Below are 22,046 nucleotides of genomic sequence, written 5' to 3'. Positions count from 1 at the left end.
AGCTTGGTGAGTTTCTGGTATGGTGATGGGGCTCTGACTGATATTGGAGTCCCACAAGTCACTGCTGCTGTTGCTGCCGCTGGTCCCAGCCAAGCCTGAGTAATGCTCTGGGGCTCCCAAATTATTTCCACTTGGAGAAGGAATGAAACCGAGCTACAATTGAATTCATATGGGCTGGACAGCTGACAAAAAATTCTCTAGATGTATGGTAGCTCCCCCACCAGGCGGAGGACTCTCTTGCTCTTTATATCTATGACCAATAAAGCCCCGTAACTGATGACAATGGATACAGGAGCTTCCCTGTTGCTGGAAAAGAAGATTGGACTGTTCCCCTGAAGAGATGTTATCACTGTAAGGGCCAATAGCCATAACTGTGTGATCCACTTCTAACCTGTGAGCAGGGGTTTCAACTCCCTTACAGCTAAAAGAGGAATGAGCAGCATTAACTTTGTACATGGGACTACGGCACAGAAGGGGAATAGAAAAGGGTTGGGAATGATATTCTTAGCACTGACTGTGCTGCTGCACTCATAAAACCTTTGCTTTATCTCTCCCAACAATCAGTCTAATTATGTTCATTGGAGGAGTCCAATTAATCCTGCATTGTCAGCCGGTGGCTAAGTGTTTCTCTACCCCTCACACTGCCACACACAGACACAGTGGAATCTGCAATTAACACTACCCAAATTTATTTAGCGCCACTTGCCTAAGCTTCTGACTCCCTCCAATTATGCTTAATCAATTCCACTAGGAGGTAGTGGGGGAGTGGGGCACTGGGGAGGTCAATGTCTTTTGTCGACTGAGCTGCAACAAACCCCTTTGCGCCACCCAAAGGCCAAACATGTTCATGAGGTTGTTATGTGGCAAGACATGAAAGCAATCTTAGTTGAATATCAAATTAACATCCCAGCTGAATGAGTCTGCCTCCACTTACTTCATTTTAGATGACTGAAAATTTTGTAACACAGACTAAACAGGGCAGGTGGATCGTCCAAGTCATCTGGACAATGATTCCTTGACCTGACTTGCCCAAAGTGGACCATTCCTCCTATTAATGGGAAATGACAAAAAAAAGAGTAAAAACTCAGAAAACTGATTAAAAGAAAGACTAAAACCTTACAAGTATGTAACTAGCAAAGCAAGTCCTTTAAAATAAAATGCAATAGGTGCAATATGGTGGGCTCTACACAGATAACAACCAGCTTTATTATTTTTAATTTGTTATCATGCAACATTTTTTATTAAGTATTCATACTGTCTCAAATGTATTTATTTGTGACTATACTGTTCTTGTTTTAGTGCTGTGCCACCTATATAATGTTAAGTGTATATGCTATGACATGCAGTGTGGGTTAGTGTATGTAGCAGTATACTCATGTCTCATGCATTACCTGTGCGTGTAAGTCTGTACTGAGGTAAAAAAAACCAAAACAAAACAAAAAAAAAAACCCCAGCACAAACAGAGGCAGTTAGTTTGCACTATGCCCATGCATGTAGTGTTTATGCTCACTTTATTATGGTTTCTATCCAGCTACTGCCTCTCCCTCTGTAGCCCCTCCTGTTCACAATCATCCAGTCATCCGGTTCACCTGCTGGCTCTCTCCACCTCCCAGCCACTCCCTCCTGATTGCAGTTTTCCCGCCAGTAATCACTCCCACCTGTTGCTTTCACCTGCTTTCCATTTGTCATCAACCACAATAAAGCCTGCCTTCCACCACTTTCCAGTTGCTAGATTATTTTGTGCTACTGTGTCAAACTTGCCAGCCGCCTTGTCGTCTGCCAGACCTTCTGTTATGAACCCAGTCTGCTTCGCGGCGTCCGTCTTTTGCCTGCCTCATTAGAAACCTTCAGCTCTGTTTCTGACCTGTCTTCTATCTGTTTCTGTTCTGGTTCATTTGTCTCTTTATGTGGTTGTCTGTGCTTTCCTGACCCCTTAGCTGCCCAACTTGTCTTCTGTTGATTCTCACCTGGGTTGAATGCTTCACTGAGTTGACCTTCTGGTTACCCATCCCCTGATTGCTCAGCTTCAACTCTGTGCTCAGTTCATGTGGTCCCGAGCTCTGTACTACTTGGTTCTATCATATGTCGTCCAAATCCTGTCTGTTCTCCTTCCCTTTTTGCTACCTGCAGCCTTACATGGCTCTACACCCAGGCCAGACTAACCAATTTAATCAACACTTCAATCTTGTGTCCTCCAGGCCTGTCATCTGAATCCATATTTAATGCATTACATATGTTAGCTACTCATGTTACTCCCCTAAAAGGCCGGATCCATTGCCCAGGGTTTGATGGCAGCTCGGGCTCCCTCAAGCAACTTTTTGCTGCAGTGCTGTCAAATCCAAGCCACACTGTGAGCATGGACACTAGGAAGGCAAAGCCCACTGACTGGAATAACCATGTTACAGACCTGCTGTAAATCGCCACTAATATTTAATGCCTTGCTGTCAGGTCTGAAGGGCACAGACACAGAGGAACTGTGCAGCCAAGTGTGAGTTCCTCTCCATGGCTCACTGCATCTGACTGTGAGTGGAAAGAAAATCTCAACATCAGTGTGTGTCTGTGTGTTTTTGTGCATGTTTCCAGCTGACAATAAAAACAATGTTGATTTGGCTGATGGGTAAACCTTACTACCTGAACACTTGTTTTTTTTTTTGTTTTTTTGTTTTCTTTTTGTTCATGGCATTAATATTTTCACTGAGCTGTGTCAGTTTCTGTCAACAAACTGCATTGCTTTCACACCACAGAACAGCTGGTGGCAAGTCCTGACTAATCCACGGGGGTATATCAGGTGATGGAGGCATCACTGAGCCTGATAACATCACAATGTCTCTGGCAGGATCAGGTTGAAGAGGGAGCTAGTGGGTGAGGCCAGACTAATGGCAGCGGATATCAGATCATGGCCTGTCACTGTATAAACCCTCAGCTTGTGTAATCCTCCGATAATAGACACATTTAGAACCAAGGACGCTGCTGAAACTGTCAACATACCAGGCATTGTGAATCTAATGAAAATCAATGTCAGAGGGAACGTGTGCATGTGGTGCCACTGTCCATGTGTGTGATGTTTGCTGTGTGTGCGTCCATCGCTATACATATATGCATGTTTGTATTCAAGACAATGTGTAGATCTGGTGTGATGTATGATTGGAGGGGAATCTGTTCCAAGAATAGCAGTCTCCTCTTGACCCCAGTGCCCAGCTGCATTAATTTCCCGATGAAGAATATTCCTTTTGCCCCAGCAGCAGTTTAAGCACAGAGCTTCCTGCACCGGTGCAGTCCAAACACAGGCACCTTGGGATGCCTTCCACTTAAAACAAGCACTGGGAGCGCATTAACATTTCAAGGTATTATTTCAAACGTTGGGGAAATTGCTGCTGAATATTTCATGTGCACCAGTACGAGGTGTATATATCCCTCGGTGGCTGCAACGCTGGCGGAGGTCGGGGGTTGTCGGTTTGGAGGTTCTTGGTGAAGATGGGGCCTGTGGGAGTCGACCTGGGCATTCAAAGCGAGACTGGTTTGTACAGTGCACTACATCTGCATCAGAAGGGACCCCACTTTGAAGAGCAATTATGCTACAACTACCAGCTCATTAATTAAACTGAGGGCGACCAGGCTAATTCAGCTTTGTGACCCTGCAGAAGGTACTCACAGCTCACTGCACTGCTCAGATATTATCCAATCAGTATTGCAACAACGCACTGCTAATTGGTGATGTTGTTATGTGTGCGGCTCAGTGTCAAAGCTCAAGTCTGGCCTTTTGACTTCAATCACGTCATGCCTTCCAATTACACCCAGATGTAACCAAGTGTACTGTGTCTAACAAGGTGAAACTGCCTCAATGTAATTCTGAAAAACTATTTAATCATTTTATGAATCATTTGGCTCATAAAGGAAAAAAAAAGTTAAATTTTAAAATGTGTAACAATACTTTGAAAGAAGCTCTTGATAACCCATCACCTTGACTAACTCACAATACTGTAGTAATAACAGATTAATATGAAAATTATTGAGCTCCTTGAAGATCACATCCTGTTAATTTGCCATGAAGCCTTGTAGTGAACACAGTGAAAACTTCACAACAAAACATTCTAGCCAAAGGTCTCCCTTGGGTCATCTCCCCTCCCTTCAAGACCCAAGGGACAAACCCTAACCCTCTTCTTCTTCTACAAGGGGTCAACCACAAGAACCACACCTCCATCTGGCTCCTCAGGGGACTACTAGGAGGTGTGTCAATCCACAGTCTGCCACTTCAACCCCCTGCCTCAGGGTGTACATGTTCTATTATGCAAAAGCAATCATTCTTAGCCCCCCACCTCCCCACTCTTTGTTTTGCAAATGGCCTCTCCCACATCATTTTACATACACACTCCAGCCACTGGGCTCTGGGGACCGTCCAGGAAGTAATTGTGGCTTTGTGCATGTGCACCCACTGCCCCCCCACTCTTTTTTTTCTCCCCCTCAAAGGAGCCGCGCCCCCTTGTCAGCTGTCATCATATAACTGCCTGCAGACCCAGGGGCCTAATGACAGGATCTATAGTACATGAAAACACAATTATAGTCCTTGGTTCAATTGCTACTGTGTGAATGGCCTTTAAAAGAGGAAAAAGGGAACCAAACACATGCTGCCTGCTTGAAGGCATATAAGTCTAACAATATCCACTAAATCACAACCCATTAATATCACCAAGGCCTCATTCCCTGTCTGGAAATTTTAAATGCATCCTGTTTAAGTTACACTTCTTGCATTTTAATACGCTTCATTCTTCATATAAAGCAATGCTGACAAAGACAGATACATTTGACCTTGCATAGCAGCACTACTTGTCGTCATTTTAATGAGCTAATATAGGCAAAAGCCCTGGCATCTAGAAAGCACACATGAACCTCCGTGTTCTAGAGGCATTTCATTATCTTTGACGATGTTGTTTTCATGACAATATTTTGAAGCAACATTAAGCATCCATTACAAGGCGCTGCAGGAAACGCTGATGGAACCTGAAAAAACGCTCTGCAGCCTGAGCTCAGTGTTGCACAGCCTGACATGCTTTACATTTAGGCAGTCAAAATGGCAGAAGAGGAAAGGCGAGACCTCTCACCATCTTTTGCAAATGGGAACAGTGACCCCCAATGGACGATGTGATGTAATCTGACAAAGGGTTAACAGCGTCATCCACCACCTCTTCATTTATGCAGGTGCAATGACTCTCACATACAGCAGGTGTCAGTGTTGTATCACTGAAAAAAAATGAGCAGTACAAGGAAGCAACAGAAATCTGTGGCTGCAAAGATCACATCTGTCTCACTGACACCACTAATCCTATTTAATCCATCTGGGTTAATGTCCATCTTTGTCAAGCCCCCCTCCCCAACACATGGGGATATGAAAAAAGGGTTATCGGCAGATCCCACTAATTTACTGACCTTAATGGACTAAAGTGGCAAAGATGACACTTTGACACTTGATGTTCAGACTCAGCACACAGGCAAACAATTAGTTAGGGATGAACACTCCCTTATACACATGCAGATACAATTATTTAAACTCAACCAATGTTCACAAAAGCACATGCATATTCATTATGCATTTGCATGAAAACTAACAACCATGTAAACGAGATGCACTAAATATTGGAACACATGAAAACACATTCTTAAAGCCAAGCCATGATTAAATGGAATCGAATTAAATCGGTCCTAATTGAAGCACTAATTAACTAAAACATATTGATACAACTGTAACAAAGAGAGAAAGAAGCATTTATAAATGACAGAACAATACAACTGGAGCGTAGCAGGCTGTTGCAGGATACAGCCTGGCCTCTCTATTGTCTTACCCCTTCTCAGTCCTGTCAAAACACACAGGCCTCCAAACAAAAGACCTCTCACAACTACAGGAGGCTTCTCTTTTCAGGACTGCCACCCACTTCCATTCTCCCAAACCAACACCAGATCCCTACATCCTTAAAGCTTCCCATGTAACATGGCACCACTCACCAGACGGCTGCCAGGCTCCGGACACAGTAGTAGCCAGGAAACCTGACAGTACTAAGTTACAGTCCTGCTTTCACATCAAGGATTAACGAGTACATGATTCTAAAAGCCGATACCATTAATTTGTACAAAAGGCTTTTACTTTGCCCTGATATTTGATCTCAAAGAGCAAAAATTCACCTGTTCTCTGATTTTCTTTCTTGGCACGTTTTGAAAACTTATGAAAGAGCACAGCCAATAATAACGCATTAAACTTGCATATATAAAATTTGTAACCCACTGTGTCTGTTTAATGGTGAGATGAAACCATGGAACAGATTGCTATTTCCATTTTGAGACTGTCCCTTTACAACAGTAATTCAACACATTTCATAAAAGCTTTTACACTTGCAAACACCTGCTCTCTGGTTAGTGCTTCTATAGCTGAGTAGACGAGGAAAAGAGCACCACCTGACACTCACAGTTTATTAAAATGGCACTCAAGGAAAAAAGCATATTATTATTGTATCTGCAACACTGTGTGGATAATATCACATAAAAAGGATCAATGGAAAACTGATGACAATTTCAAGGTTGATTTTGGTTGGTTATCTTATTTATTTGTACATTTATTAAAAGGCTCATATGGGCTGACTTCTATCGGTCTAAAGAAAGATGAAAGGCAACACGATCTGAGAATCTGGGCTGTGCGACCTCATTTCTAACACTTTGTTCTCTGTTTCCCTGAACCGTTGTGTTCAGTGCGTGTTAAAGGCTGCATGGGTTTCAAACAGACAGTGTTTCCTGTGTAACCACCAGTAAGAAGAAGTAGAATGAGACAACTTTTATTTTTCTTAGAAAATAAGTACAATCAGGTGTATTGTCCATCTGGTTCACAGCATTATCTTTATTTCTAATGGTTTGTGAATTCTCTCATTCACATCAGCATAAGACCTTTTGTGGTAACCGTTTGATAAACACTTTCACAATAGCTCTGTGCTCACTTGACTAGCAGCCCAAATTATGATGTGCTTCTTTGTAAAAAGGTTTTGCAGTAGGAATATGACCCTAGATACCAGAGAGTTCCTGGTGCACACATATCTGAACTGCTCCCTAACCATTACTGTAATATAAACCACAATGATACCGTAAATCATAAAGCACGAGGTGTAATAAAGTGTCTCTCCCAACTGTCTGCTCTAGTTAAACATCTTCCAGGGGCAATATATCTGTTGCTATAGCTACAGATCCTCCAGTAGATGCAAAACTGGAATATGATGTAGCCTGGGAGGTCCCACTTTAATAAATTACATAAAAAAAGAAAGTAATCAAAACTAGCCAGCCTGCAAAGCACAAGGAAATAATGTCCTGACAAATTTATTACGGCTAACACCTGCCTCCTGAGTCTAAAACCTAATGAGCGCACCGAAAAAAGTCTGCACCATAATACAACAGCAAAATTATACATAGCTCTAAAACAATGCTCTTACCCTGCACAGCAGTATCTGATAGCACACTTTGTCCAGGACTTTCTCCTTGCCTCTGTTACCTAGTCCAATCCCAGCATGCAACAGCCCCAGCTCCAACAGAGCATGACTTTAGATCTCTGCTAATTTAATGTTCCCAGGCCTAATTGTCCCCAGAGTGGTTGCTCTGAAGTAGCCCTGCAGTATCTCAATGACTATAGCTTGTTAAAAGTGATGGGATGTGTGTGTGTATATGTGTGTGTATGGACCTACAGTATAGCAACCCAGGCCAAGCACCTTACATGGCCTGACATTAATCACTGTGCACTGTCCCATGCAATATTCACCTGGCTAAGCACAGCGGGTGCAGAGGTTGTCTGGGTTCGGCCGTTCTTTGTCATTCTTTTCCCTTTATTTCCTGTTCTATTTTGGTCTCTGTCTTTCTGCCCCTTCTCCCTGTCTCGGGGTTTTTTTTGGGCTGCTGCTGTAGTCTGGTGAAGTGAAAAGGTGATGGGAAATCTTGACAGAGCTTCCTGCTTGTTAAAGTTTAATTCGGTGTAATTTCTTCAGGTATTTTCATTGAACTTTGTTTCTTGAAATATTTGTTCCTACTGTTATAGGTCAATTTGTATATTATATTCTACAACTGCACCTGATATTTTAAAGAAATCTCTTTCACGTATCCATCGAAACTACATTTGAACAAGATGGATTATAATTTTGCAGTGGTACACCAGCTTTTCAAAACCTTTTTGGAGTGGGTTCAGATTGGAAAACCGGTTCAACTCCCTATCCTCAGGGACTAGAGCAGCGGTCACAAAATCCTTCTACTGTACACCCTCCCCCTTCGTTTTAACACCGGTGGGACTGTTCCCTCATCCTTTCCCAGCCCTCCCCTGGCATCCTGGGCAAAGTCAACAGCGCCAGCCCCAGTGGAAACCCATGGGGACGAGTTTGGCTCCCCATATGAAATCCATTGTGGTCAGGCTGTCTGCTGTGCAAAAATAGATGCCATTTAGGAAACTTGAAAACACACACAGAAAGGTACCCGCTCCGAGACACTTATTCATGTCGTAAAATTATCCCACAGCAGGCAGGATAAATGCTTTAGTTGAGTCAGATACTGAAAAGACTCAGCAGAATTCTATCTAGTTTTTAGTTCCTTCCTTACATCTTATGTGACGCTCATAGCATAAGCATGATTATATTCTCATCATCTACAACTGTTACGCATTCAACAATTACACCAAGTTTCACAACACTTTCAGCTACAAAGCCTTGTTTTAAAGCCAAACATCATTTACTAGAGCAGTCTTATTACAGGAACATTTATAATGATGATACACTATATCTGGACTATAGATACTGTCTGATCTCTGCTCTAATTAGCAGCCTTATTATTTATTTATTTATTTATTTATTTATTTACTAAGAAAATGAAGAGTTTTTCATTTATATAATATAGTACAAGCTGTACTGGATATTACTGTTGATGTGAACGTTGATGTGAAATTGTTTCTTTATTCTTTGTGCTCATTTTATTTCATAGGAAGCATGGACTACATCACGTCAAATTCACAACTGCATCTTTTAAACCATATTAAAACAACACACTCTGGATAAAGTTGCTTAATTTAGTGGCATAGTGAGTTGGTTGTGCAGGGAAAGTATTATTTTCCCTTCAGCAACCACTGCAGCAGGTTATAAAGTGATTTAATTGGGATGTGTAACAGTGTGCCGAAAAACAGATTGCTTAATCCACAGTCTTTCCTGGATAAAGATTAAAATTTTGTAGAGCAGTTTACAATGTTAGCAGTTCATTATCTTCTAAAAAATAAAGCACGTCATATTAAAATGAAAGCCTCCAGCTGGTGTTTCTTCTTTGTAAAGTCTGCTTTTCTGCTCATCACCTCTATTAAACACCAGAACATGAGTTTATTTTAAGGTCATTGTAAGGGGAATCGTGCAGTACTCGAATTAAAATACAGATGATTATATTACAAACAATAGCTGTAATTTGTGTGTGAGGTGACGGCAACTTCTGTAAGATCTCCAAGGAATTCTCTAGTCTCAGCTATCATTTTATCAAAGTCTGTAAATAATTAGTTCCCTCAGTTTTTAGAATTAAACTCTTCAGTCTTAAGTCTTCTTTGAACTTGTCTCTGATGCGGTAAAGATATTTATCCACTATGCGATTATGCATACATGCTCATGTTACAAGCAGCTAACTAATTAATCTGTCAAGGTCTATTACAAGTCATGCTGCTCTACTCATCTCTCGTCTTTCTGCTCTGCACACACACATGCACAATGCAGTGTGCCTACAGACACCTCTGCGGCATGCCTCATTATCCACTCATCTAATAATGCTCTTTGTTAAATTGCAGTGATAACCTGGGTAACAAGAGTAAAGGCCTTTTCTAACATGTTACCACTTATATAAGCCTTCCAACCCTATAATTACATCAAGGATTTCACATTTTAGACTGATCTCATTACAAGTGTAATAGTAGTGTTTCAGATTATTGATCAACCACAACACTGAAGTAAGATGTGAGTATTAAAAGACTGTGAGTACATTTTTAATAAAACTTGCATATAGGGATGAGAATCGAGAACCAGTTCCCAGTAGCTCAATTCCTTAGAATCCTTTGCCTGCCTGTTTATCGATTCCGCTTTTGTTGCACTTGCGTGATGATGTCACACGTACACTGCGTGTTCTAGTTTAGAATGTAGCCAACACGGCATTGAGGCAGAAACGCTGCAAGATATGGCTATATTTCATGTGAAAAGATGACACCAGGGCCACTTGTAACACTTGCAAAGCCTCCCCCAGAACTGGGCCCGGCGTCATCTGTTATTATTATTTGTAAAGAGATGGAAATATAAAAGACAGTTAATGCAAACAAACCTGTTTATACTCTTTTCTTCCCTCACCCAATGAAAATCAATAAGGAATCAGATCGATAAGGAAAATCAATGATGGAATCGGAATTGTTAAATTCTTGTCAATTCCCATCCCTACTGGCATGCATAACTTCCACTTTTAACACATAAAGGCCCAAACATCCACTGGCAACCAAAATCATTTATTAATATAAAAACTTAAATCACTGCTGATCCACTAATCTTGTCAACGCATGTAAATAATTGGTGTAAAATACAGTTATTCATCTTTTCATGGTCATCAGATATGACCCATTTGGATGTTCAGAGACTCCATAGTGAAAGTAGAAACACTGTCATCTTCTATAACATTGATTCGCCAGTAAAACCCATGGAGTTGGATCAATGACAGTGGATGGAGACACTTGTTTTATGTTCAAGTAATGATATATTTTACAGAAAAAAAGCACTTTTTCTTCCACTTCCTCTCTTCTTGATATAAAACCCTCAACTTTGATTAGAGCTTTTATGAAAATCTACATGATCAATAAATTACATATGGGAAAATACCAGATTTTCTCTTAAGAATACAAAATACAGAGCATAATATTAGAAAAAAATGTTGATAAATCACTTAATAAAGGGTAAAGATAGAGGAAAAAATCATCTGGGAACTGCCACAAAAGTAACACTGGGTCTTTATGGGTTAATTACATTTTTTCAGTAAACACTTCTACTTCTTCCACCTCACACAACTATTGTTTCCTGAGGTAAATCAGCTCAAATCATTCTAAATATCAGGTCAGTGACTTAGCCAGGATGACACAGGTGGAGAGGATTCACCTTGATCTCCAGTTTAAATGGGCTGGAAACAGTGTTAGCCAGAAGAGATATTGTCTGCCAGGAATCTCTGGAGTCGAGCTGCTACCGCTCAGGGTCGCTGCTCCCCAGATAACAACCAGCCTACCGTTATCAGTCATCCTGATCGCCCGCCTGTTACCACCGCCCCTCTGCTGATGGCCGGCGGTGCTCTTGCGTCTATCGCAGCTCTCAGACTGCCCCTGAACTATGCTCCAGTGCACTGTTAATGCCCCAGCTAATCTGATCTGTCTCCGGCTGGCTTACTGCTTATAAACACACCTAGATATGAAATTGGGGAAGTAATCCTGAAGCAGCTACAGAATGACAGGGGGATGCAGGACACTGGCTTCATGTCTACAGGCTGGGCTGAGGATGAGGAGTTTGCCTGAGGGGAGGGGTTGGAATAATAGAGTGAAGTATCCAGAGATGTTTTCCTACATAACATTGTTAGTGTGGACTATGTGTGTATGGTACAGAGCACAGCGCAGCACTAACTGATCAGGATGGTGGTGAGGTGTGTATGTCTGTCAGTGTGTTGCATTACTGTGTGTGTCATTCATGATCCCCACATAAGGTCTTATTAATGCAGGGTTTTTCAACCTTGGGGTCACCTGGAATTCAAATGGGGTTGCCTTAAATTTCTAGTAATTGCTAAAAAAAATTACTAATAACATTTTTTTTAATGATTCAATGTATATTTAATTATAATTACAACACCACATGCTTTTCCTAATAAAAACCAGTTCAAATAAAATGCAGGATATAATATCTGAGCGGGCATATCTTGATTGACCCGATCATGTGACTGTGTGCATTACTACACTTCAACCTGCCTGGACGCAGTCAGAAAACCGGACCAAAAACCCCCTCAGTTATGGGATGGCATAGGATATTAATGGAATTCATACCTTGGGACTATCTGGCCTGCCTAATGCACCACAAGACCAATGCCTTTGAAAGGATATGGAAACCATTCCTTGACTTTTGTAGTGTGAACATATCTGCTTATGACAAGAGCATTTGTATGAAAATGACTTTCTTTCTATCCAGCTTCTATTGTATTGTATACTGTACTGTACCTTTCATATGTATAGCCTAGAAGGACCAATCCCAGCCTGTGTTTTGTTTTATTATTTTGTTTTATGTGTGTGTTTAAAAAAGAAAAAACCCAATAAACACATTTGTAAAAAAAAAAAAAAAAAAAAAAAGAAAAGAAAAAAAAAAGTTTTTTTTCGCCCGCCTGGCCTCGCTGAGACATCTCCAAGAGAAACTGAGAAGCAGACATCAAAAAAGCTGAGAAAATACAATGAAACTGTCCTTCAGCATGGATTTGCCAGCATCATTGAAAGCAATGAGGAAATGCTGAAATGTCTGCTATGTACTAGTGTACTGTCTGCCTCCGTCCATAATAATATACATTATATAGCCTAGTCATCTAAAAGTAATGCTTATTTTGCAACATAGTATAGCAAACTATTACATGATCAAAAACTAAATGTGAGCAAAAAAATGTCTCTGTTTTGAATGACTGGGATTGCCAGAAATTTGTGATGCTAAAATAGGGTCGTGAGCCAAAAAAGGTTGGGAACCACTGATCTAATGATGGTCAAAGACATGTCGCTGTATCTTGCAAGCTAAGTTTCAAATACCTTACAACAAGGCTTAAAACACAGATACAAGCAAGACTCTGTTGATAGTTCATAGTCCTAACTATAGTTGCAGGTTATTTAATACACCTGAACTCATTCTGATAAGAGATTTCACGGTAAGTATTTATATAAAAGATAAATAACATCTGTGTTTAAATGCCACAGAGCTATTTTTCAGAGTGCAACTTGTTTGATATGTGTAAAGCGGTTCTGCCTGTTGGTAAATAAACAGCTTCATTTAAGAGTCAAAACACAGTATTGTCCCATCAGAGAGCGAACTTTAATTGATTGCCATTCCAACATTTATTTCAATATAAAGTTGCTCCTTGTTTTGGATAATCCCTTGTGGTCCAACTAAAGCAAAAATGAATTTAAAAGTAAAAATGTGGGTCATTTAAACAACACTAATCTGTCAAATTGTCTCTAAAATGTCCCATCAGAGAGCTTTTGAACACTGTGTTTTGACCCTTAACTGTCATACATCCATAAGAGCCTATTAACAGATTTCTATAGAGGGGACTTGGTCAGTTATTACAGTTATTTTTCCATTATGAATAAAAATAATGCAGTTTTACAGCACCTTCCTCTTTCCTGATAGTCTCATCTGATTCAAGTGGTAACGGTATTTTCATGTTTTGGTGTTGTTGTTTTTTTTGTTTTGTTTTTATTAAGATGGGACTATTATTATCAAAGAGAATCTCCTCAAGACTTTTATTTCATCCTATTTTGTCATCAGGTTGGGTTTTGTTGCAAACAAATCCATCAAATGAGCTGTACTATACAAATCAGTATGAATTTGGCGCAGTTAGGTGTTTGCCACATTCCTATCACAAGTACAATATCAGGTACAAACATCAGTATCAGTGCTAAAAAAAAAAAAAAATCTGTAACATGCGAGTGCTTTATGTGCTGCAGTAATTGCACCTGACAGAAGTGTGGCAGTGCAGAGAAGGAGGAGGAGGAGGGGGGGGGTCTCTCACAGACAAATATGACCTAACCTGAGATCATGTCAAGTCATCTAATTGGATCAATTCTGCCCTCCACAGCCCCCTGTGTTGAATGCTGAGCTTCTGGCACCCTAGGGTACCTTCAGGAGACCAGTATTTCACCTCCCCTGCTGATCATAGTGAGTGACATACATTACAGACACCTCCTCTGACAGGAGTGACAGCAATAGAATACTTGGTGCACTCTATAAATATAATCTGTCATAATGTGTGAAAAAGCTTTGCAGATTCTCTTGAACATCAAACTCACACCCACTACAATAAAATGTAAACTAACAAAGCTTCAAAAGAGCCTCTCACTTCTTTGTTACCTTCTTTCAAGCCCAGCTGGCTGCTCTGTGTTGCCATTTTCTCACACTTGCAAGAACGTCTTTGACTATGTGCATGCCCATATGCTTAAGTCCGTGTCTGCAGCATCAAAGCATTTACAATATTCCTCATGGAGGGAAGGGTAAATATGCACTTGGTGCTGTTAAGCCAACACGCCAGCAAATAAAATAACTGTAATAATACCAAACCACCACAAGCTCATGTCCATTGACACTGTTGCCAAGGACATTTTCAGAGGCAGATAAAAACAACAAAGCACTTCTCATCAAACCGTAGTCCATCTGGAAGTAGCCTTGTTTTATATGCATGGCGATCCATCTAACACGGACACTTAAGAGAGCATGATAGCATCGCAAAGGGTGAGGCTAAAAGTAGATACGTCTGTATCTCAGCTTGACTTATTCTCAAAGCACTCCTGCTCTAACAATCAGTGTGCTTGTAAGTAAAGCACAGACGTAATTTAAATATTTATCTCCTCCATCGAGAAGCTGATGTGACGACTCCAGATTGTCTCTAACAGGGATAATGTTGTTAAAATTCCATTTATTTTTCTTAAATTTCAGGTTGTCCGTGGTTGTTTAGCTTATGAACAATTTTTGTGAAAGGATATTTTGTAAATGCAAATATTTTCATCATGTAATTTGACTTGTTTCACACTAAAATAAAAACAAATCTTGTGATTCAGATTAGATCCATTGGCCTGTTTCGGTCCACAAGCTTGGTACCCCTGGTCTAGAAACTGTGGTTTTAGTCTTAAAACAGATAATGCCCTGGTGTTCGCTCTGCTGCTAGATTCACAAGCGTTGCTAAGTAGCATATTAAACACATGACATTCCTGCAAATGAATTGCATGCTGTGTGGACAAATGTTTGATCATATTGGAGGTATTTTCTCCCTTTTGAAGAAATGGCAGCTTTGCAAGTTTTACAAGTGAACCTGGTGTCATCTTTTCAAGTGAAATATAGCCATACTTTGGAGCGTTTCTGCCTCAACTAGCTACGTTGGCTACATTCTAAACCAAAACAATGTGGCATATGTGTGATGTCAACACGCATGTGCAGCAAAGGCAGAATCGATAAACAGGCCCGCAAACGATTTCAAAGAATTGAGCTACTAGGAACCGGTTCTCAAAAAGAACCGGTTCTCGATTCCCATCCTTAATTGTGTGTGTGAGCTAGTGGACTTGGTGGAGGTCTGTGCTCTCAGAGTGCTCTTGACCACTTAATATGTCATATTACTATCTATGATTCATTATATTTTTCCATTATGCTAATGAGCATTTTAACTTGAAGTATGTTGTCGTTCCCAACAGCACATGCACACATCACAGAACAGTAATAATGTAACTGGGAATAGGGACTTGTAATTGTGTATTAAAGGCAGGATTTACATCCCTGTATGCAGAGATCTAAAGCCTGGGCAGGTTTAAAGACATATTTAACTACAGTCAAACACTGCCTCAGCTCAACACTGAGATTAAAGGGAGGAGTGTAGAGGCTTAGAAGTTAACTAAGAGTAAAAGAGAACCACCAGGGTATACACAGCCTGCTTTATAGATTGGTCCAGCTGGGAAATGAGATGTATGCACCTCTCAATATATCATAAGACTAGAGTGTTTTTGAGAGGAACTGAACAATGGTTAGTCTCTTCAACAGTCAAGTAAGGTACAGACAGCATCTGTCATCTTGAGGTGCTGAGATGTTCACCATTATAACAAAAATAGTCTCTGCATGTGACAATGTAGCTGTAAATATACCCGCAGTATTGGAGACTTCAATCGATCTAAAGGAAATTATAACTTGGACTCTTGTGTTGTTCACTTTGTAAAAGGAAAAGAATATGTCATTGCAGGGAATTCCGTAAGTAGTTAGACTGAAAGAGCAATGCACTGCAATCTGAAGAAAGGTCCTCTATAATAAAGTTAACTGAGCACAAAAACATAATTAAATTGATCTACTGTTGCATCTAATTAATGGCTATAGTAAATTTATCTAAGTTATTTACAAAAAAAGGACCACCTCTTGCTCTTAATATGTACAAATGAAGCTAGACAATACACAAAAACAGATTCTGACCTTTACTGAAGAGCTTGAATATGTCCCATAAACTTTTTCTTTATGTTACTTTAAGACTAAATATAGTAAAACATCATCTAAAGATAGTATCACAACAGCTAAATTTGCAAGTTTTTTTTTTTTTTTTATGACAGCAGCGGTTTGCACATATTATAGAGCTATTATCTGATTTGGAATGTAGATCTGCGTCGGTAATTGCAGCCTATCAGACTCACACTCTGGATAAGAGCACGAGCTAAATACATAATTTCTAACTGTCTCTTAGCAAACTAAATATCACAGCCAAACTCATTTTCAGCCATGTTAACTTCCTCAGGAAATCTTATCTAAGAGAGATATTTTTGTCTGTGGAGGAGGCCTCCAGGCTACATAGTCTCATTATTTAGTTTGGCTTCCTGACTACAACCCCCCCCACCACCATCCTCAACAGCACTATGGTGGATCTTGGCTATGGACAGGAGCATAAAAACATCCGCCCATTTAAACAAACTGTTAACACATAGATGGGCTATCTCACTGTGGCAGACTCAGAGTCTGAAGGCTCAGCAGTGTGCTTGAAGCTGAGGATATTGGTCTTCTATCTACATAAACAAACAGAAAGCCACTTCTGCAGTCATGGAGGAAAACAAGGAGGGGTTGGCAGAGTAAACCATCCTGAAGGCAATTTGCTTCTAAAAAAAAAAAGTGGTAGTACCAGGGCTCATATCTAAATAGTACTTGCATACACATGATACGTTGCCCTACATTGTGACTCAAATTGTAAGATAAGATGAAATATCTTTTATTGTCCCCTCAGGGAAATTCAGCTCAGGCAGGAGTGCTACATAAGGCTGCATTGGCAAAAACACAACAATATAATACAAACACATTTCGACACAGCCAGGCAGTACAACACTGCATCAGGACACAATAATAAATACATATAACAACACTAACTAGAGTCCGGGGCACCAGTGGAGCAGCGCCACTAGAAGATTTTATTTAAGAGATGATTTCTAGAATATGTACCTTGTGCTACAATAGAACCTGACTGCCTTGCATTTATTGAGCAAAATGAACAAAACTCCATCCTGAATAAGCATAAAGGTCCATAATGCACATATAGTCTGTATCAGCTGCTTTGTATTCTGTCCTTTGTGTCGGCCGATTGTGTATTTTACTGCAGTCCTTTAGCAAAGAGTATTGAACTCCTCTTGAACTTTGCATAGAAACCTTCATTTGGACAAGGTCCTATCCCCTGCAAGCAATACCAGACAAGTACTAATTGTAATTGACCACTCAGTATCAAGTGGCTGCATTACCACAGTCCATGACCTGTGCCCACATCGACACTCAAAAGACTCATGCATATAAACAGAACATTGGAATCTTACCAGGACAAATAGCATTCCATTCATTTTCATACTAAAACCAAATGAAGAAAAATCACTTGCTAGGAGGAATTTGTAAACAGCAATGAAAATATGAATAACCAACCAAAGAGCTAATTAGCATCAGAAAGGAAACAAAGAACTCAAGTGAGTAGTCAAAGCAAAACATAAGAGCTACAAATGTCAGCAACAAGGCAAACAGAGTAAACTGAAACCAATTAAAACCACCGCACAGAGAAGTCGCATTAGACGGCAACGAGGAGAAGAATTTAGCGCCCAAAGTGCCCACAAACCATAATATGAGGAATATCATTACTAAGTACAAAAGATCCTACTGATGATAAAGCCCCAGAGAAATACAGATGTACTGTTTTTGCAATGTTATTGATTTCCTATAGTGTAACGGCATAGTGTCAAAAGGTTCTAGGTTACAAACAATGGAAATCGAGTTAACGCATAATTACATTTTCGACATAATGAGGGCAATAGAGAGTCAATTATAGACAGAACTAAACAGGCCAAAACTCTGCATGACAGCAGGAGCAGATGCTACTAACAGAAGAATAGAATTGTTTTTTCAGCGCTGAACACTGAGATGCGATGTGATGGTGCACCGATAAGAGAGACTGAAGTATCTTGAGGGAAGTAAAGTTATCTCTTGACAACCTCAGCGCTGTGGAACAAAATCTCTGCTGACACAAGAATAAGTCAAGTCACACCTGATGTGGTTTCATACTTTTTTTTCTACTTTGAGAACAATGTGAAGTGAATGAAAGGAAAGTGTAATGCAGGAAAATCATCACCCTGATTCTTTAGATACAGAAGAGACAGTGTGTGTTAACAGCTGCAGGTATACATGTGGAATAAGCGGCTGACTGACACTACTTAAACTGTAGTATTCGTTCTTTAGTCAAAAACAGGGGTGTCAAACTCATTTTAGTTTAGGGGTCACGCACAGCCCAATTTGATGTAGAGTGGGCTGGGCCAGTAAAATAATAGCATAATAACCTGTAAGTAATAACTACGATTGTTTCTTGTTGTCTTGGTTCAAAAAGTAAAAGTTCAACCGCTTCTCATTTACACATATGCATGACCACTTATAGACTGCAGTGGATCTACTGAGTAACAAGCATTATTTGTTAAAATTCCACTTATTTTCTTAAATTTCAGGTTGTTCATGGTTGTGAAGTTTACTCACATTTTTTGTGAAAAGATAGTTTGTTCATGTAAATATTTTCATTATGAAATTTGACGTTTTTCACACTAAAACAAAAACGTAAATTTGGAGTTGTCATTATTTATAGGTTATTATGCTATTATTTTACTGGTTTGATCCACTTGAGACCACATTGGAATGTATGTGGAACCTGAACTAAAATAACCTGAGTGCAATTTTTGCACCTCAAAATAATCATCCTGTGGGTCAGATTGGATCCATTAGCCGGTTTTGGTCCATGGGCCGCGTGTTTGATTCCCCTGGTCTAGAAACTGTGGTTTTAGTCTAATAACACTAGTAATGGTACAACCAGCATGTATTGTAGTATGGCTCATTTGTCAGTTTCAAATGACATTTCAAGATGACTCGTCTTTATATGAGAGCTTTGCAAGACGACTGACTTACGGAATTCTACTGTCATTGGTTGGAGCCGGACATGGAGGGCAGAGCGCCGACTGTGTGCTGCACCCAGTCTGTTTGTTGGTTTGTTACTGGCTTTCTTCTTCTTCTTCTCAAAAAACTTTACTCTTCTTCGTGGCATTTGGTCAGTATATTAATTAAGAGCAGCGCCCTCTGGTGGATTGATTGAGAAACGCTCATTCCAGCATACAGGACACATGGAAGTTTGAGGGCAGTGACGTGAAAATTTTTGAAACTGATGTACCTATTTACGTACATAAAGCGAGCATAAATAAGCCTTAAGGTTCTCCATCAGCTCCCAGTTACGTTTCAGTGCACAGCCGGGCTCTGCATCCAAAAATGTACCGAACCATGGATAACCTGTACCATTGCATCCCTAAACAACACATTTTCATTATTATGCAATGAACTGGCTCACTGACCATTTTGTTCTTCTTGGAGTAAGTCTTCTTCAGCAGTCTCTCGTTCATCCTCTCCTGCTCCCTCTGTGCGTGATGAAGGAAGCCATTTTCCAGGGGATCCACCACAGGCTGGACGTTCTCTTCTTCCTCCACCACCTCATCCTCATCCTTCTTCTGCCGCTTCGCCACCTTTTTCTCCTTCCACCGCTCCTTCTTCTCCTGCGTCTTCACAACTCCCATCTTCTTCTACAGAGACAAAGAAAAAGACTGTGTTAAAATAAAATAAAAAAAAAACTAAACATTGAGTGAATGTGCATCAACATTACATGGTAGAGATTTATACATATAATAGAATAATGCTAATGATACTACTACAACTACTACAACTACTACTACTACTACTACTAATAAAGTTTATTTATATGTCACTTTTAACTTAACAGAAAGAATTCACAAAGTGCTTTATAATTAAATCAGAAGTAAAATACACAGACACAAAATCACACAGCGACATACAGACACATACACAGCCCAAAAAAGGTAATCACCTGGATTTAACTAAGCTTACCATTGAACAATTTCTGCAGTGAATAATATTAAGCAATAATAATAAAAAGCAATGTAATCCTAATTGATTTAATAAGTAGCTTGTTAGAAACTGTGGAGCAATGGAAAAAAGTCATGTGGTTTGATTCCAGTGTGATGGAATGAATAATGGAGTGATTACCCATCATGCCTAGTGCCTACAGTACATCCATGTGGGGGCAGTGTTTTGGTCTGGGGTTGATTCAGTCGGTCAGGTCTAGGTTCAGCAACATTATGTGCTGAGGTCACCTGACTACCTGAATATAGTGAATGACATTTGAGTTTCTATGGATTGTTATTCTCTGGTGGTAAAAAAAATATTCCAAGATGACAATAATAGGATTCATCCGACCAGAACCAGAACTCAAGACTCTTTGGGACGTACACAGTGATCTGACTCTGTCATCGATACAGGAGCTTGTTCAAAAATTGATGCGACTATGGATGGAAAGACATGTGACACTTATTCTGACAAAGCACAAGAAAATCAGAGCATAAATGATGCCACAGTGCATGTGTCCTACAGTCAAAAAGACAAACAAGTGAGTCTGTTTGTTTGTTAACACTCTTGTAGCAAAACTGTTGGTTGAATTCATACCAAATTTGGTTTACAGATTGCCAGCGACCCAGAATAGATGTGATTACATTTTGGGAAAAGTAGGTCAAAGTTAAAATTTTTTGTGAATTTTTTAATATTTTTTTTCTCCTATTTACTTACAATGGGCAAAATTTCAAATGTCTATGAAAATGTCAATTTTGTTTCAATTTACTTCAAACATGGCACATATATAGAGGCAATTAACATGCTGACATCAGCACACGCATAGACATGATGCCACCAGCTGGATCGACGCCAAAATAAGCAACAAGCGAGGGGCAGGGTTTGTTGTTCCTGGCACTACTTGTTTTATTTTTTATTTTTTGGCAATGGATGAAAATCAAGATGAAAAGATAAGATGAAGCAATTAACATAGGGAAGAGCTACTGTGTGAACAAACATCAAAAAGTCTTTGGGAAATGCGCCATCCTTATTTGTAGTAGTTTAACTGACTTTATTTAAGGTTTGTGTCCTTTTTTCTACATTTCTTTTTTCCTCTTATAAAAAACACTACAGACAAAGAGAACAACACTGAAGCTTGCATTACGAGTCTGCCAAACATCGCATATAAACGCTAAATAACTTGTTGCGTATTGTCGCAGTAAAAAGCATTTTCTATGAGACTTCTGTACACACACTCGGTGACACAGCAACTAATCAATGCCACGCAGACAAGAGGGATTTACCGCCTTTAGTGTTCCAAGGATCTTTTGAAAATCCTTGAAACAATTGTACATCAGGTGATGACATGTCTGTGAAAAACAACACTTCACGCCTCCTTCAAACCAGAACAAAGCAGGCGCATATCTAGATGGATGGACAGAATGGCAGGAGATGAATGTATAAAAGAATTTAGAGAGGGTGTGCCGCAGCTGGCAAACAGTCAAGCACGCAGCTCTTTCACTGCTGGCTTATACAAAGCAAGCAAACACTCCAGCAGAGAACGGCATCGCTGCTCTCTCTCTAAAGTCATCTTTAATCCTGTCAACAGCAGAACAATGCCTTACTGGAGCCCATAATCACTTTATGGCTCAGATATAATGAGCTTATGATATGAAGTGCTGCTTTTAACACACACTGCAGAAAATACAGTCACTCTACACTTTCACTATGACCAAGCAATTTCCCCCTTTAACTAATCATTCCTTTCACGCTTCAGTTATAGCACGTATGGATTTGGTGTTTGTTTATTGGAATTCAAACACCATT

At 40.0% G+C, this 22,046-nt stretch overlaps 1 protein-coding gene across 11 annotated transcripts in view; it reads right to left on the bottom strand.

Moving 5' to 3' along the window:
* The window catches only part of fbrsl1 (fibrosin-like 1), a 322,499-nt gene that overhangs the window by 188,273 nt on the left and 112,180 nt on the right, over positions 1-22,046 (bottom strand). For all 11 annotated transcript variants that reach the window (XM_030143070.1, XM_030143058.1, XM_030143064.1 and 8 more), the window contains exon 2: positions 19,676-19,900. In XM_030143070.1, coding sequence (XP_029998930.1) covers positions 19,676-19,900 — 225 coding nt within the window. The remainder of the gene's footprint in view (positions 1-19,675; positions 19,901-22,046) is intronic.

This window comes from Sphaeramia orbicularis, chromosome 9, assembly GCF_902148855.1.
Source record: "Sphaeramia orbicularis chromosome 9, fSphaOr1.1, whole genome shotgun sequence".
Classification (NCBI taxonomy): domain Eukaryota; kingdom Metazoa; phylum Chordata; class Actinopteri; order Kurtiformes; family Apogonidae; genus Sphaeramia; species Sphaeramia orbicularis.
The sequence above is the reverse complement of the archived record's forward strand: the minus strand, read 5'-3'. Positions and strand labels throughout refer to the sequence as shown.